At 38.6% G+C, this 17812-nt stretch overlaps 1 protein-coding gene across 8 annotated transcripts in view; it reads left to right on the top strand.

Moving 5' to 3' along the window:
* Positions 1-17812, top strand: part of LOC148941186 (uncharacterized) — a 162729-nt gene that overhangs the window by 110706 nt on the left and 34211 nt on the right. For 7 of the 8 annotated variants that reach the window (XM_089103802.1, XM_089103797.1, XM_089103801.1 and 4 more), the window contains 2 exons: positions 3590-3791; positions 6905-7134. In XM_089103802.1, the coding sequence (XP_088959928.1) occupies positions 3590-3791; positions 6905-7134 (432 nt within the window). The remainder of the gene's footprint in view (positions 1-3589; positions 3792-6904; positions 7135-17812) is intronic. The other variant, XM_089103800.1, reaches the window with a different exon arrangement.

Below are 17812 nucleotides of genomic sequence, written 5' to 3' on the forward strand. Positions count from 1 at the left end.
CTGCGAATGCCGTGTCGTTTACTAGGCTATAATTTCCTCGAGGGGTGCCACTCCTCAAGTGGGAACAGAGTTGACCTTAAGTTATCCAGTTTTGTAGGTATTCCGAAAGGGTCTGGCAGCCTTTTGCAGAGGCCGTTATCCATAGATCTGGATCTTTCGCCCTGCTGCAGTTGTCCTCCTGTAGAAGATCCTCCCACGATGGTGTTCTGCGTCACCATGCAATTTAACCCATTACTGGGATAATGTTTTTAACTCATGGGACGTGTGGACACGCCGGTGGGCCCTTTTGAGTGTACTTTTGAGGGGCATTCTCTCTCCTCCACCTGTATTTATTGCCCCGGGCAAGGGTGCCCAAGTTTCTATTATGAACCCCCAAGGACAAGGTCCCCCCTTGGTCTTTGCCTTCTATGGAGCTACCCTACATATCTGTAGGGCGTTTCCCTATCGCCACCTGGGGACACGCTGAGTGGGCTGGGGGAGGCCCCTAAAGGGTAGTAGACTAGTTCTTTTTTTTTGATGACCTTGGTAAATTAAGCCTACTACAAAGTAGTTAAAGCCACTTAACTTAGCTCATGAAATATTGTTTATGAACTAATTCAATACAAATGTGTTGTTTTTCTTTCAAAATATTTATCCATAAAATTAAAATCTCTGGAAGTTAAGGATTTAAGGTGCAAATATACCTAAGATTGGTCCAAACCATAAAATGTATTTTTACTGGGATGACCTTGGTACATTAAGCCTACAAAAAATAGTTTAAAGCCACTTAGCTTAGCTCATCAAGTGTTGTAAATGAGCTAATTCATTACAAATGTGTTGTTTTTCTTACAAATTGTTTATCCATAAATTATAATCTCAAGAAGTTAAGGATGTAAGGTGCAAATATACCTAAGATTGGTCCAAAGCATATAAAGTATTTTTACTTTGATGGCTTTGGTACATTAAGCCTACCAAAAAGTAGTTTAAAGCAACTTAACTTAAAAGTAGTTTAAACTCATCAAGTATTGTATATGAATCAATTTATTACAAATATGTTGTTTTTCTTGCAAATTATTTGTCCATAAATTAAAATTTCAGGAAGTTAAGGATTTAAGGCGCAACTATACCTAAGATTGGTCCAAAGCATAAAAAGTATACTTTTTATGCTTTTATGCTCTAGGGCCTATTTTATGTTTCTGATGCAGTAGGGCCTATTGGTTCTAGTGGACCAATAGGCCCACTAGGCCCGGGCCTAGGAGTACAATAAATTATCACCGAGTGTTTTTTTTGTGTGTTTTTTTTTAAACAAATATTGGACCAATATTATTTATGGTCAAAGTGCTAGGGGGACTACACTGCCATGCAGCATATTTACAAAAAAAGGATTTTGAAACAACACAGGAATTCTGTGGCCACTGATAAACTGTCAAATTTCTTCCAAGAATGGCAGCTGAAAGTTCGGTATCACCCTTCTCTTTAACTACTTTTGGCTTATCAGTTGCCTTCTCCTCAGTGCTTTTACTGTCCCCAAATTTCAAAATTTTTGGGGACTTTTTTCTAAAATCTCGCAAAAATTTAGTGCCAAAAACTCTTGGGGCTAGGAGCGTCAAAGCTTTAAATCCGGCACCGGGGCTGTGAAGGGGTGAACGTTCTCAAGGACATAATTGCAGGGTCTTTCAATAATGCTGAAGAAAGTAGACGTCTTGAAATTTTGTCTGGATGTTTTTTTTTGGAAAATTATAGTCGTGGGAGGGGGGGGGGCTGGTTGCCCTCAACTCACTTTTGACACTTAGAAATAGCACTATAACTTCCAATTTACAATTAAATGAGCCCTATACAGGGTTTTTACAACAACCCTATCCTTAAAAACTTTCGGAGAATAAATTACCTTGCCTCCAGGTTCGAAGGGGCTATTTTAACCCACAAAGCCATATAAGTGATCTTAAGACTACTTTGGACAAAATGGCTATCTCAAAAGTTCTACCGGATGCACTTGGGAAAAAGAAGACATTGAGTGGGGCCAGTTGCCTTCCTATCATTTGTGACTCTTATTTGACTCTATGGGGGGGGGAGGGGTACGGTGGGTGACCCTGCAATCACTTTCGACTATTAAAAAGGGCACTAGAATATCTAATTTTAATCCAATGAGCCCCCTCTTAAGTTTATGTACCCACTTTTCGATAAAAACCTTACTGACCTGGAGTATAACATGCACCCTTGCCCTGAGGGCTCAGGTGAGAGGGGGTTCAATCTTCAAGGCATATTACTGGACTTTTGAACTACGCTGAACAACATGTCTATCTCAAAATTTCGATTGGATGCATTTGGGTAAATGATTGGCGTAAGGGGGAGGGACTGGTTATCCTCCAATCAATTTTGACTAATAGAAAGGGCGCAAGAAGTTTCAGTTTTCAATTCAATAAGCTCCCTCTTAAGTCTATGCGACCACTCTTTTCATAAGTACCTTATATGCCCCCGGGGGATAACATACAACCTTAGTGCTCTAGGGGGAATTCAATCTTCAAAGATATATTACTGGACTTTTCAAATACGCTGAACAAAATTACTTCTACAACAACTTCTATGTATAGTGCCCTGGTCTAAAAAAAAAAAAATACATTGTGTCCACATCGCTTTTTACTTAAACAGCGCAATTTTGCCGCCTATGATCTTTGGACTATTTTTTGAACAAATGTCTATCTAAAAATTTCTATCAGAAGCTTTTCGAGAAAAAACGACGTGTGTGTGTGGGGGGGGGGGGGAGGAGAGGGGGTTAGCGCCCTCCGATCACTTTAACTCTGAAAAAGAGTACTAGAACTTCTGATCAGCAATCTAATGAGTCCCCTCCTAGACTTATGTGACTGTCGTTTCTGTAGAAACTTATATGTCCCAGGGGCATAGCTTACATCCATTGCCCTGAGGGTTGTGGGAAGGGAAGGGGAAAATTATCCTTAGAGACATAATTTTTAGAATTTTTAACTAAGCTGAACAAAATGGCTATTTCAAAATTTTGATTGGGCGTGTTTGGGGAAATTAGGGAGGTGGAGGGGGGGCTGGTTGCCCATCGATCAGTTTTAACTATTGATAAAGATACTACCCCTTTTAATTTCCGAGCGAATGAGCCCATTTAAAAGTTTTTAAGACAGCTCCTTCTGAACGAAGTAACTTGGTCGAAAAAACTACATTGTGCCCACATCGCTCTTTACTTAGGCAGTGCTGTTGTTCTGCATATGATAATTTTTGAGACAACACTAGCTAATCATGACAAAACGAAAAAATTGTTGAAAAGAGAACCACAGCCAGTAAAAAATTGAAAAGAACTATGTAAATATTTCGGTCCAGACCTCTGCTTGACCTTCTTCATTACAGAACAATAATAAATACAGATTAAAGTGCAAAGGATAATATAAAAACCGAACCTTAAAACAAACACTGAAACTAGAAGTTAGATTCTTTTCATTGGCTTTTATTATCCTTATTTCTCTCTTCTTTACGATTTTTTTTTGTCTTATGATGTAGCCCGGTAACAGGCGGAGCTTTGAGGCGTGTTGAAGATTAAACTGAATTGGTTTGCCGCAAAAATAATTTTGATTAACAGATTAACTTTTAGGCGTGGTTCCACAATGAAAAATCCAAACAAATACGTTTGGAGCAACGCAACTCAACGCAGCTAAAACCTCGGAAATCAAGAGGCTTAATTTCTCATAAATTTGGCCCTGATTCTCCTCATCATCATGCTTCGTTTGCTGGTGTTATTCCTAGTAGCCAAGGACCTCCTCCTGAAAAGTCTCTTACATTTAGTGGAGACCCAGGTAAATATTTGAGTTTGAAGATACTGTTTTTGTGGCCGATAATTAAGGAATTACTGGAATTTACTAATATGAAGCTTGTGTTTTAAAACTTGTTCTATTTTAAAAATTTTGTTCTGGTCTTGGGAAGGCATAGGGGTTTTGCGCCCTACTTATGTTAAATTCTGCTCGGTTACTTATTGTAATTTCTGTTCATTTTGAATTCATTTATTTATCGATGCTGATTTGTGGTAGCTTCACGCTTGGTAGATTATTTGATTTTATTTTTGCTCATTTTTCGTTTAATGGAGTTCTTTACTTTTCTTTGAAAAACTTATTTTGTGGAAAAAGTTTTTTTAATCAATACAGGAGAAAAGGAGATTTATGGGATGTAAAATGGATAACTATGCTATCGAATACCCTCGCTAAGGGATATAACCATTTACCTATCCCTTGTGGTCAAAAGCAAAACAAAATATACTTCACAAGTCTTTTCCTCTCTATCCAGTTTCTACATTTGCAGTATCGGCTCTGCAAAAGAACTATTGCCACCAACGTACTTCCAGTACCGAATCATCGGCAGGGGCGGATCCAGAGCAAAATCTTGGGGGAGGCCAATGAGCAAAATCTTGGGGGGGGGTCCAATGTGACAAAGGTGCAAATAATTGACTAAATTGACAAATCTATTCTAAGAAAAGAGTAAAGAAAAAGGAAAAAAACAATATAAGAGGGTGCCAGAAAATATCTGAGGGGGGGGGTCCCCCGCCCCCTGTATCCGCCAGTTGTCATCAGAATAATTTGCAGCAAAGTAGTGATTTCCACCAATTTGTGGAAAAAAACCTCAATTTATACTAAGATTAATCAAAAAAACCTATCGCACAAAATAAGTTTATCAAAAAAAAGTAAAGGAATCCACTAAACCAAAAATAAAACAAAAATAGAATCAAACAATCTACCAAGAATACAACTACCAGAAATCAGCATCAATTCATAAATGAAACCCAAAAACAAACAGAAATTAAAATAAGTCAAACTCAAAACTAGCAGAAATTAATCTGAGTAGGGTTCTAAACCCTATGCTTTCTAAAAGCCAGAATATAATTTGTATTTTACTGAAAAAAGTTTAATATACATATGCTGATATTTATTCCTTAAAATCTTAGTTAATTTTTGTTTTCTTGAAGTTACAAGTGAAAACAATTAAAAGAATTTTTTTTCAGTACAGTACAGTAAAGTAAAGTGGAAGGGGGTGTTAGTTTTCCTCCAATCACTTTTGACTATCAAAAAGAGCACTAGCCCTTCGAAGTTTTCAAAGTTTCTATTCCAACGCTCTATAAAAACCCTATATGCCCCCTGGGCATAACTTACAACCCTTGCCCTAAGGGGTGTGGGGGGGGGGTGATCATCCTCAAAGACATAATATCCGGAACTTTCAACTACGTTGAAAATTAAGGCTATCTCAAAATTTTGATTGGATGTGTTTGGGGAAATGTTTGGCGTGAGAGGGAGGTTAGATGCCCTGCAATCAGTTTCGACTAGCCTATTAAAAAGGGCACTAGCCCTTTCAATTTTCAATTGAATGAGCCTTTTTTGAAGTTTCTACGACACCATTTTCTATAAAAAAAACTTATATGCCCACAGGGCATAACTTACAACCTTAGCCCTAAGGGCTCTGGGGGGAGTGTCATCTTCAAAGACCTAATTTCCAGAACTTTCATCTACGTTGAAAAAAATGGCTATCTCAAAATTTTGATTGGATGTGTTTAGGGAAATGGTGATCTTGAGAGGGGGGCTAGTTGCCCTCCAATCACTTTCGACTATTAAAAAGGGCAGTAGCCCTTTCAATTTACAATTGAATGAGCCCTTTTTGAAGTCTCTACGAAAACGCTTTCTGTAAAACCTTCTTTGCCCCATGAGCATAACTTACAACCCTTGCCCTGAGGGGTTTGGAGGATTTGTCATCCTCAAAATCATAATTTCCAGAACTTTCTAGAGCCCTGAGGGCTCTGAGGGGGTTATCATCCTCAAAGACCTAATTTCCAGAACTTTCAACTACGTTGAACAAAAAGGCTATCTCAACAATTTGATTGAGTGTGTTTGGATAAATGGCGGGCGTGGAAGGGGTGTTAGTATCCTTCCAATCACTTTCGACTATTAAAAAGGGCACTAGCCATTTCAATTTTCAATCGAACGAGCCTCTTTTGAAGTTTCTACGACAACGTTTTTTATGAAAACCTTATATGCCCCCAGGGTATAACTTATAACCCTTGCCCTGAGGGCTGGGGGGGGGGGATTTCATCGTCAAAGACCTAATTTTAGAACTTTCAACTGCGTTGAACAACATGGCTATCTCAAAATTTTGATTGGATGTGTTTGGGGAAAAGGTGGGCGTGAGAGTGGGGTTAGTTGCCCTCCAATCCCTTTCGACTATTAAAATGGGCACTAGCCCTTTGAATTTCCAATTGATTGAGCTTTTTTTTGAAGTTTCTACAAATATTTCTATAAAAATTGTATATGCCCCCAGGGCATAACTTACAACCCTTGCCCTAAGGGTTGGGGGGGGGGTTGTCATCCTCAAAGACCTAGTTTCCAGAACTTTCAACTACGTTGAAAAAAATGGCTATCTCAAAAATTTTGATTGGATGTGTCTGGGGAAAAGGTGGGTGTGGAAGGGGTGTTGGTTGCCTTCCAATCACTTTCGACTATTAAAAAGGGCACTAGCCATTCCAATGTCCAATCGAATGAGCCGTTTTCGAAGTTTCTACGACAACTCCTTCGATACGAAGTGCCCCGGTCTAAAACCAAAAAAAAAAAAAAGTTGGTTGAAACATCGTTCTTTACTTAGGCAGCCTATGATAGGGCCAATTTTGCTACCGATTAAACGTTCGTGCATAGTAATTTTACAAATATTTGTAAGCTATTACTTAGGATTGCTGATGGGTTATATTGTAGGGGGAGGTGTGGTTTGTTTGATTCCTGAAAAAGAAAGAATGAAAATCGATATCGTCAAAATTGATATTACTCAATATCGTACATGTAACGTTGTTTAAAGATTTCATTATCTCTGAAAATTTTATATATGTTAAGGTCAGCAAATTTTTGTTGTTGTTGATATTCATTGTCTTATATTGATTAAGTTTCAGCATCCCTCAGTGGAAATGAAGATGATAATTCTAGAGGCACTAATGGTAAAGCAAAATCCCCCTTTGGAAAAGACAGAGGTGGTAGACCATGGCATTACGGTTCAAGACTGACAGCAATCGAATTAGAAGTATTAAAAACAGCCTTTTCTCAGACTCATACACCCACTGGACATGTTTTTGAACAATTAGCCAATAAAACTGGTTTACCGATGCGAGTGATTAAGGTAATTTCAAAGTGTTCTATTATTATTACTGTTATGTGTAGTGCTACTAGAAGTTGTAGTAGTAGTACTACTAGTTAGTAGTAGTAGTAGTAGGTGTAGCAGTTGTAGCGTTAATAATATTGGGATTAGCAGTAGTAGTCGTAATTGTCCCAGTAGCAATTACAAGTACTCACAGTTGCATGCAGTCGTGGCTACAGTTCAAAGCAGTCAAAGTCGTACTCACAGCTGTAGTTCTAAGCAGTCACATTCGCAGTCACTAGTAGTACCAGTCACCATTGTATCCCATTCGTAGTAGTAGCAGTAGTAGTCGTAGTCCTTAAAGGTTCAATTTAGATCCCTCGGCCGTTCCTGAGATATTGCGCACGTGCCCTTTTGACGACCTTCATACTTATTGTGTATATAGATTATTGTGTTATTAGTAGTAGTAGTAGTAGTAGTAGTAGTATTAGTAGTAGTAGTAGTAGTATTAGCAGTAGTAGTCGTAGTTCTTAAAGCTTCAATTTAGTACCTTCGGCCGTTCCTGAGATATTGCACACGCGCCCTTTTTACGATCTTCACACATATTGTGTATGTGTTTGTGTTTTTAATAACCCCATGTGTTTTTATACATGATTGTGTTTTTAATAACCCCAAGATAGTTCTCTGAAAGTTTTTGATCTAATACCCTAAGATGTTCCCGAGATACGCTCTTTTGACAACTTGGGTGCACATAGTGCGTTATGACTTAATTCAACACTCCCCTCAAGACTCTTTGAAAACTTCACTATAATATCCTTAGCCTTTGTTACATCAAATATCAAATATGTCTTCCTTTCCCAATAAAAAATAGTAGCCAATATTCAAACAATAGGGGAATTGCATAATTTAAAACCCTTGCCTCTTGGGCAGTTGTGGAGGGTTTTCATCCCCACTGTCATATTTATTGGATTTTTCAACTATGCTGAACAAAGTTGCTAATTCGAAATTTTTATCGGTTGTCTTTAGGGAAAAAAATGGCATGGGGGAAACTAGAATTCATTGCCCTCCAGTCACTTTTGACTCTTAAAAAGGACACTAGAACTTCTAATTTCGTATTTTATTCTCTTCCTTTTACTTATCTGGATTAGACGGAAAGTATTAATAGAATAGATATTTCTAAAGAAGAACAATGTCGAATTCGCTTATTCTTTTATTGCAGAGTAACATCTTATTTATCTTGCGGAGTGCCATTACTGCTTTTGCAGCTATTTCTATTTACTGAGATAAGATAAGGTAACATGGCCGTGCCCAGGGGGGGGGTCACCTTTACATCCCCCCCCTCAAAATCTTCGTCATATAAACAGAAATTAAAATAATTCTAAAAAATTTGTCAAATAAAATAAAAATGTGTCATGCAAAAAAAAATTTTGGCTTATAAGAAAATTGTTGCAAACAGTAACCTTGATTATAACTAATATATTGCAGCCAGTGGGTCATATGTTGCTGAACTTGTAATTGTGAAACAGTTTTTTTTGGTAGTTTAGTTTCCGACTTTTTAAAGTGAAGAGTGATTCGAAAAATGAAAAGGAAATGTCATACAACATCGTTTTTTGCACCCAAGCGATCAAGATTGCTTATTTCTAATAGTGACGTTGGAGGGTCGTCTGCGGATTTTTTATCTGCCCCTGCAGGCTTAAATAACACAAAAGCGGTTGCTGATGCTCAGGTTAAACTTGAGGACGCTAAACTTGATTCACATTCCAGTCCATTCGATACAGTCACTTCGCAGCACGCTATTACCCAATCTTATTTGGTTCCAAACGACATCGTACGGTTTGGCCCTAAGTCGTTGTCACTCGACACAGCGTCCAAACTTTGCCTGCTATTGAGTCGTTGGACTCCATATATTGCATATACTTTTCCAATATATGGAAAAAGAAGTTGAAGTTTCAGTTGAGTTGGCTGATTCCTTTGAGCTGGTTGTCCTATTTGCCATCTGAGGATGGTGCTTTTTGTCGATTCTGTCTTCTTTTTTCGTCCGAAACAGCTGGCAAAGGCAGCCACCAGCGCTTAAGTAATCTTGTCAGCAAACCCTTCAGGAAGTGGAAGGGTGCAGTTGAATGCTACACAAGTCACCAGCAAACACAGTTTCTCAAAAAAAAAAAATACTTAACTGCTGACAACTTCATTTCTGCTTTGGAGAAAAGGTAAGGTAAAATTATCAACCAGATAAACACAGCAAAAGTAGCGCAGGTTCAGGAAAATCGTCAAAAACTGAGACCGATTGGTGAAACTGTAATATTTTGAGGAAGCTCTCCCTTCGGAGTAGCAAATATCACGTTTGTTTCATTACAGGTTCAGAATGGTCTGATTGCCCCTTATGGAGAAGTTCTTCAACAGTCCATTGTCGAAAAATTAAACGCAAGTCCTTGCTTTTTGGTGCATGCTGACGAAACGTTGGAAGTTTCTAATAAGGAGCAGCTATGTGTTTGCGTCTGCTACACCTCGACTTGAAATTTTCACGAGGATTTTCTTAGTTTTGTCCCAGCTACGTATCTATGGCGACAAGGTATCGCTTCGGCAATTCTGCATTTTTTGGAAAGCCTTGGACTTGACTTAAACAAGATTGTTGGCCAGGGGTATGATAGTGCTGCATCGAAGAGCGACAATCTAAGGGGCGTTCAGGCCGTTATGCGCAAACAGTATCCAATGGCAATTTATGCTATGTAGCGCATATAGTCTCAACCTTGTTATTTCATCTGTCTACGCTATTCCAGCGTTAAGCATTTCTTTAGAACCCTGTCGCAAATTCGCATTTTCTACAGTGCTTCGCCACTCAGGACCTGAAATTAAAATGAAGAGATCAACGAACTCTTGCCGAATTCGCGAAATCCGAACCTGACTGGACTCGGCGAAACAAGATAGGTCGAGCACCAAGATTCAGATATATGTTTTTTTTAGCTCTATCAGCCAATTCTATGGTCTCTCGAAGATCTTGAGGAGAACAGCAACGCAGAAACGTTTGCGAAAGCGTCGCAAATGCTGGACGTCATGAACCAGTTACAGTTCGTTATGTGTCTCCAAGTCGTAAAGGAAATTTTCTGCCTGACGCTGCCTTTGTGCAAGATTCTTCAGTCGGTTGACTGCGACTTTGCTGTCGCTTGTAGACGCATAGAAACTGTTCTTTCTAGAACAATGACAATGGGACAAGATTCTGTCGCTACCTTTGCTCCTCTTTTCAACAATGATCAGTCTTTTGCAACCACTTTTTTACTTGAGATGACTCACCCAAGAGTAAGGGGTGGAAGGAAATCTCATCTTGACGATCCTGTTCTTCTTACTCTCTAGATCACTTCGTATCGGAGCCGAAACAACGCTTTGAACTCCACCATAATCTGTTGTGTCATCTCAGCATCCTTGTCCTTTCGAAGATTGTATCAGTTGATCCCAAAAACATGTAGTTGGAGTCTTTGTTTGAGTCATATAGCATCATTCTTCCCGAGCCTGACTGCTTGAAGCAAGAGGTTGAGCTTTTGCGCAGCAAATGTGAAAAAACTCTTATCACAGAAAGGCCTTCTTGTGCTGTATCTTCTCTTTCCGTATGTGACTCCACTTTTTCCCAAAAATTTCTTTTCTATTGACTGTCCTTGCAACCTTGCCTGCCAGTAGTGCTACTCTGGAAAGAAGCTTCTCTACACTTAGAAGGTTAAAACCTGGTTAAGAAGTTCAACGGGACAAGAATGCTGAGTGGTTCATCCCTGCTCGCCATCCATAGAGATATTGATGTCTGCCACGAAAAATTCATAGACGTTTTTGCAGGGAGGAAAAATCGTCGCTTAGAATTTGTTTTGTAGTTAGTTATTTTACTTGACAAAAAGTCTTGGTCGGCTCTGTAGATATATTATGTAAATACTGAGTTTGCTAGTGCGATACTGTAAAAAAAAAAAAGAAAAAAAATATAAAAGCACCTTAAAGATACAGAAGTGTGCTTAGTGGACGCGTCCTCGTTCGCAAGGGGTGGACTAACAGTCTCCACAGTTAACCGTTAGAACAAGTCTACGGGAAGAATTTTTTTTACCCCCCCCCCCCCCGAACAAAATCCTGGGCACGGCCTTGTAAGATAAAAATTAATTTAAGAAAAAATCATTATCACAAGCCCACAAAGGGCCGAATTCGGGCTTCGGAGTCGACATATCATATGATTACACGAAAACTGGCAAAAATGCAAAAAGCAGCAGCGAAAAAGAAATTCATAACGAATAATTATTTGTGAGTCAATAATTTAACTGTAACAAGTTAACTAAAAAGTTAAAAGCTGGTCAAACTAAATTTAAACGAGTGAAACCGGTAAACAAGTGAAAAAAAGTAAAAAATACAAGTGAAAAAAAAAAAATTAAAAGAGAAATAAAAAAAGGGGGGGGGGAATAAGTGAATAAATGCAAAAAACGAACGAGATATAAATATATGTAATATTTAAAAGGGACACTAAAAAAGTGTCAATAATTTAACTGCATAAAGTCAATGAAAAAGGTAAAAATTGGTCAAAAAAGGGGGAGGGGACAAAAATAAGTGAAAAAACACAAAAAAGAGAACGAAATATAAATATATATATAAAAATTGAAAGGGACACTAAAAAAATAGAGAGGAGTGGGGCAAAACAAGGAAATAAGTGCAAGAGCCTGGGCAGCACTATCAGGCAATAAAAAAAAAAGAAAAAAAAAGGAAATTGTGGGATATTTTGTTTATTTTTTCTATGATGAAGGGGTCAAAAGTTTTTTTCATATATGGCAGTAAAGCAGCAAATGGGTGACAAAATAGGGATAGACTCAGAAACAGCTCGAGGTAGCCTTAATGTGGATGGGGAGTGACGTTTGGGAAAAATACGTCCGAGGGTTTGTTATTTTTTTTGAAAAACGGAGGTACAACTTTACTCTCTTGCGCTGAAGGTTTTCCAAACTAGCTTTTTTAGGAGCAGAGAATATGGCACTTATCGCAAGGCTTTTTTTTATTTATTCAATTTTTTCCGATTCTTTGCATGAAATACCAGGGTGCCAAACTGGACAAGCATATTCGAGATTCAGGCAAACAAAAGACGTGTAAATTCTTAAGAAAGAGGCTGGAGGGACACTAAGTCTATTTACGAGCTTAAGGAGGGCGATAGACACATTTCCTCTATGGATATCTTTAACGTGGGTATCCCACTTCGAATTTGACGAAATTGTGACACCAAAAGGAGGGCACAGAAATTTCAAGAGGGATAGGATTAAGAAAATGGTTCGAGGATTTGAGGAAACAAATCGGTATTTTCATGGACTTAAGAGGGTTTTAGTGTCATCTCTAAGTCCGAGACCTCATCTCCATTTTCATTGATGATACTCATAGGGTCCCTTACCAAATTTCTGAAGCAAGTTTCAAAAACCGTTATGTCATCAACAAATTCTCATCGGTCAGGAAATTCCTCTGCGAGGCTGTTAATCATGACTGAAAAAAGGAGGGAACCTAGGAAAGTACCCCTGTGTATGTTATTGTGGACAGGGAGAGGATTTAAATAATGATCATGGTATTTAACAACCTGTGATCTCTTTGTTAGGAAGGAGACAACCAATTTTACCAGTAAGGGATCAATATTGAATTCGCTGACAAGTTTCTCCACTAAAATATTGTGGTTAAAATGGTTAAATGCTCTCTGAAGGTCAAATAAAATTAAATTTAGCCAGGAATTAGGCTTTTCGATGATTTTCCCGATGTGGTCGATAAGAGAAACGAGGTCGTGGGAAGTAGAAGTGGGTTTCAGGTTCCCGAATTGTCTCAGGTCAGTAAGAGGGAGGATTTTTTCCTTTAGCCGATCTGCTGGGAATCCTTCATGTAGTTTTTAGAAAGTAGGAGTAAGAGTAATAGGAAGAACTACTTTAAAACCAGGGTTTCCGTTTTTCTTTTTCAAAGGGGCTATGAAACCCTGTTCCCCAATTGTAGGAATTCGCCCAGAATCGGCAATCTCTTTAAACAGGACAGACAAGGGCTTAAAAAGGATGTAATTGAAGGCACTAATAAGAGGAAACGGATATTCAAAGGACAAACGGTGGTTTTTCTTAGTTTTCCAATTTTTCTTTCTATCTCAGACGGGGAAACAGTGTGAAAAGAAGGGGAAAGGGCTCCTGTTGGTAATTGGTCAGACAATGCTGTAAGACTCTAGACAAGGGAAGCGAGGAATTTATTTAGATTATTGACAGCAACATCAGAGAACTCGGGTAGATTGAAGTTAAGCTGCTCAAGCCTTCTGCCACACAACATTTTAACCTGGAAATACAAATTTTTGGTTTATTATTGAACTATTCTTCGACCTTTTTTTGTAGTACGATCATGCCGATTTACGAATTTCTTTTAATTGATTTTCTTAGTTTATTGGCTTCATCCGGTTTACCTTTTTGAAAAGATTCAACTGGGTTCTAATTAGTGTTTTGTATTTTTTTTTAATAAAGGGTTTATCACTGGAGCACCTTTTAAATATTTTTTTGGGGGGGAAACAAATTTGATATCAATCAATTAGCTTTTTGTGGAACGTAGCCATTTTCTCATCAATATTTTTCAAACTATAAATATCAGACCAATCTTCAGTACTGAGCCATATACCAAAAGACCAGAATTTTGAAGATGGCGGTAAGTGCCTGAAGTTTTTGAAAAAGAATGCTTAAAATTTGAAGAGGGGGATAAAAGAATCGAAAGATGATAACTCTCACCTAATAGGGGCAAAGCTGAGGGAGGGCTGTAAAAATTATACATATTAGTTAAAATAACATCAAGAGAGGTATTTCCTCGCCTCGTCGGTATTTTAACCATTTGCTGTACTTAAAGTGAGGAGCAAAAAGAATCCATTTTAAGGCGTTGGCATCGCCAACTAAAAAAAGGCCAGCATTGGGGTGCTTAGAAATAACAAAATCAGCACTTGTCTGCAACTGCTGGATGATTTTACGTTTTGAATCAATATTTTGATTTGGGGAGTAATTGAAAGCAGCTATTACAATAATATTAAATGGACGAGGGAGTATTTTTGGCCTAATACTTAGCCAGAGGATTTCATCATGCTCGGATAAACTAGGGAGTCGAATAACCTTTGGGTAAAGGTTACTCTTAGCAAAGAACAAAACACCGCCACCTTTTTTTCCGAGTGGATGGTCTAAAGAACGGAGTTAAATTAAACTCTTAAAAGTTAGTCAGGCGTAGGGACCCTGGGTCACGGGACTGTACTTCCGTAATGGCTATAATATCTATTTGATTTGATTCTGAAAGTACCTTGAGTACGGTAAGCTTTTCAAAATTAAGACTTAGTATTAGTAACTAAAAGTTTGGGAAAAACAAACCAATAAGGGAATCGCGACAAAGAGACTTGATGAGTTTGAGAAATTCCTGGGTGGGGTTTTTACTTAATGTTATGATACTTTGGAGAAGTAGGGTAAGAGAAGAATTTACCTTGGGGATTTGGAGGTGGGGGAACGGGCAAGAATATTGACGAAGCATGATGAGGAAGGTGCAACACATCCAGGAGTTACTCCAATTGCTAATATCTATCCTAGCACACTTTTCGGCCTCTGCGTGGAATCAAGAGTCACAATTAGCACATTTAATTGAGTTAGATATATTTCGTAGTCTACACACTGGACAATATTGCTTTTGTTTGGGCATTTGGTCATGCAAAGGTTATCAATCACGGAATTTCTCTGATACAGTTGCTTTAAAGAGATGTTGACAGGTTGAACTCTGACTACAAACTGAACTGCTTTCGTAGTTGTTTTTGTTTTGTTTTTCTTCGAAACAGATCCTCAGTCTGCTCTTCGAAGTGTGAATAGATGCAAACTCGGAATGTTTCCTGTATGGGAGTAGTGAGAGGGGGTATGGAATAAATATCAAATTCAGAAAAAAAACATGGTATCATGGTACATGTTCTTAAAACAAAACAAAACGTAGCTCGGTTAGTTAATTTTTCACAAAAATTTTATGTTGTAGTCCTCAAATTTCAGAAAGAAATTTCTTTCTGAAAGTCAGAGAACAAAATTACTACTACTGCTACTAACAAGAACTCACTGCAGCACCAAGCCGCCTGAGGCCAACGCAGCTACGAACGGTCCTCCTCCATCCCAATCTATTCAAAGCCTTCCTCTTTACATCATCTCAGGAAGTTCCCATTTCCTCTAAATCTTTCTTTATGACATCCGCCCACCCCAGACGAGGATAACCTGCTTTCCGTTCAGCCCTAGACGGTTGGCTGAAAAGGACATTCTTCGGCAATCTGTCATTCTTCATCCGCAGAACGTGCACTAGTAATCTCAACCTTTCTTTCATTACAGCCCTAGAAAGTGGGATTGAGCCACATATTTCGTACAGCCACCTGTTTGAAATACGGTCAGTCAACCGAGTACCCAGAACAATCCGTAGACAATTATTTTGGAAAATATCTAGTAAATCTTCATTCGCTTTTCGAAGCGCCCATGCTTAAAAAACATATTTGACCACTTTCATCACTATACCTTCACCTATTCTAATCTTGGTTTGCAGACTTATCTTCCTATTCGTCCAAACTTTTTTTCAACTGTGAAAAAAAAAACCTTAGCCTTGGCTATTCTACTTTTAACATCTTCACTACTCGCACCGTCTTTACTAATAATACTACCTAGGTAAGCGAACCTGTCCACCTGATCAATATTTTCGTTATCCAACGTCACCTTTTCATCTTCACTTATTCCTAGCTTTAGTGACTTAGTCTTCTTAACATTAGCTTTTAAACCTATTTTAGCACCCTGAACTGGCAAAACATCTAAGAATCCATTCATTTTGCTCACATCATATGCTGATGCTTAACTCATCAGCATAATCTAAGTCCAGGAGAGTTTTTCCTCCCCATTTGATTCCGTAAACTCCCATTGCCTTTCCTGTGCTGCTTAAGAGAAAGTCCATCAAAATGATCCATATAAAGGGAGATAGAACACAACCCGGCTTAACTCCTGATTTAATACAACGCCAATGCGCTGCCTAAGTAAAGAACGATGTTGACACACTGTATTATTTATTTAATTTTTGGGTGGTTTTAGACCAGGGCACTTCGTATCGAAAGAGTTGTCGTAGAAACTTCGAAAATGACTCATTCGATTGGAAATTGGAAGGGCTTGTGTCCTTTTTAATAGTCAAAAGTGATTGAAAGGCAACTAACACCCCTTCCACGGCCACCATTTCCCCAAATATACCCAATCAAAATTTTGAGATAGCCATTTTGTTCAACGCAGTTGAAAGATGTGGAAATTATGTCTTTGAGGAGGACACTTCCCCCACAGCCCTCAGAGTAACTGTTGTAAGTTATGCCCTGGAGGCATATAAGGTTTTTACAGAAAGCGTTGTCGTAAAACTTCAAAAAGGGTTCATTCGATTGAAAATTGAAAAGGCTAGGGCCCTTTTAATAGTTGAAAGTGACTGGAGGGCAACTAACCTCCCTCTCATGCCGACCATTTCCCCAAACACGTGCAATCAAAATTTTGAGATATCCATTGTGTTGAAAATAGTTGAAAGTTCTGAAAATTAGGTTTTTGAGGATGATAACTCCCTCATAGCCCTCAGGGCAAGGGTTGCATGTTATGCCCTGGGGTCGTACAAGATTTTGTATGGAAAGGCTTGTCGTAGAAACTTCAAAAAGGGCTCATTCGATTAGAAATTGAAAGGGCTAGTGTCCTTTTTAATAGTAGAAAGTGATTCGAAGGCAGTTAACCCCCCACTCACACCCACCATTTCCACAAACATCCAATGAAAATTTTGAGATAGCCATATTTTTGAACGTAGTTGAAACTTCTGGAAATTGGGTCTTTGAGGATAATAACCCCCTCAGTGCCCTCAGGGCAAGGTTTGCAGGTTATTTTCTGGGGGCATATAGGGTTTTTGTAGAAAGCGTTGTCGTAGAAAGTTCAGAAAGGGCTCATTTTGACTGGAAATTGAAAGGTCTATTGCCCTTTTTAATAGTCGAAAGTGATTGGAGAGCAACTAACCCCCTCTCACGCCTACCATTTCCCCAAACACATCCAATCAGAATTTTGAGATAGCCATTTTGTTCAACGTAGTTGAAAGTTCTGGAAATTATGTCTTTGAGGATGACAACCCCCTCACAACCCTCAGGGTGATGGTTGTAAGTTATACCTTGGAGGCATATAAGGTTTTAATAGAAAGTGTTGTCGTAGAAACTTCAAAAAGGCTCATTCGATCAGAAATTGAAAGAGCGAGTTCCCTTTTTAATAGTCAAAAGTGATTAGAGGGCAACTAACCCCCCTCTCACACCCACCATTGGATACGCTGTTTTGAAAACGTGCACGCACATAGGGTTTTTGGTATAGTTCAAATTTCCCTCAATGTTTTAGATGTCGTAGTGCGGTTGTAGTAGTAGTGGTGGCAGCATTAGTAGCGGTGGTAGCTGTAATAATAGTAGTAGCGTACAAATATTACCTTTTTGGTCAGTAGATCACCTCTCTTAACATTTCCTGAATGGTCCAAATTAATATTTTCAGTCATTCCTGAGTTACGCTCCTTTGAAAGCCCGTATGCCCATAACGCGTTTTTATTTAGTTCAATATATCCCTCAACCTTCTCTGGAAGGCTCACCTAAATGGCCTTTTCTTTTTGGAAAGTAAAGGTCAAACATGCATGCCTTTCTAAAAAACACTGTATACCATATTTAAAAAGTGAACGA

The sequence above is a fragment of the Artemia sp. Qi Xiang Cuo genome, chromosome 18 (genome assembly GCF_049724085.1).
Source record: "Artemia sp. Qi Xiang Cuo chromosome 18, ASM4972408v1, whole genome shotgun sequence".
In the NCBI taxonomy this organism is placed as follows: Eukaryota; Metazoa; Arthropoda; class Branchiopoda; order Anostraca; family Artemiidae; genus Artemia; species Artemia sp. Qi Xiang Cuo.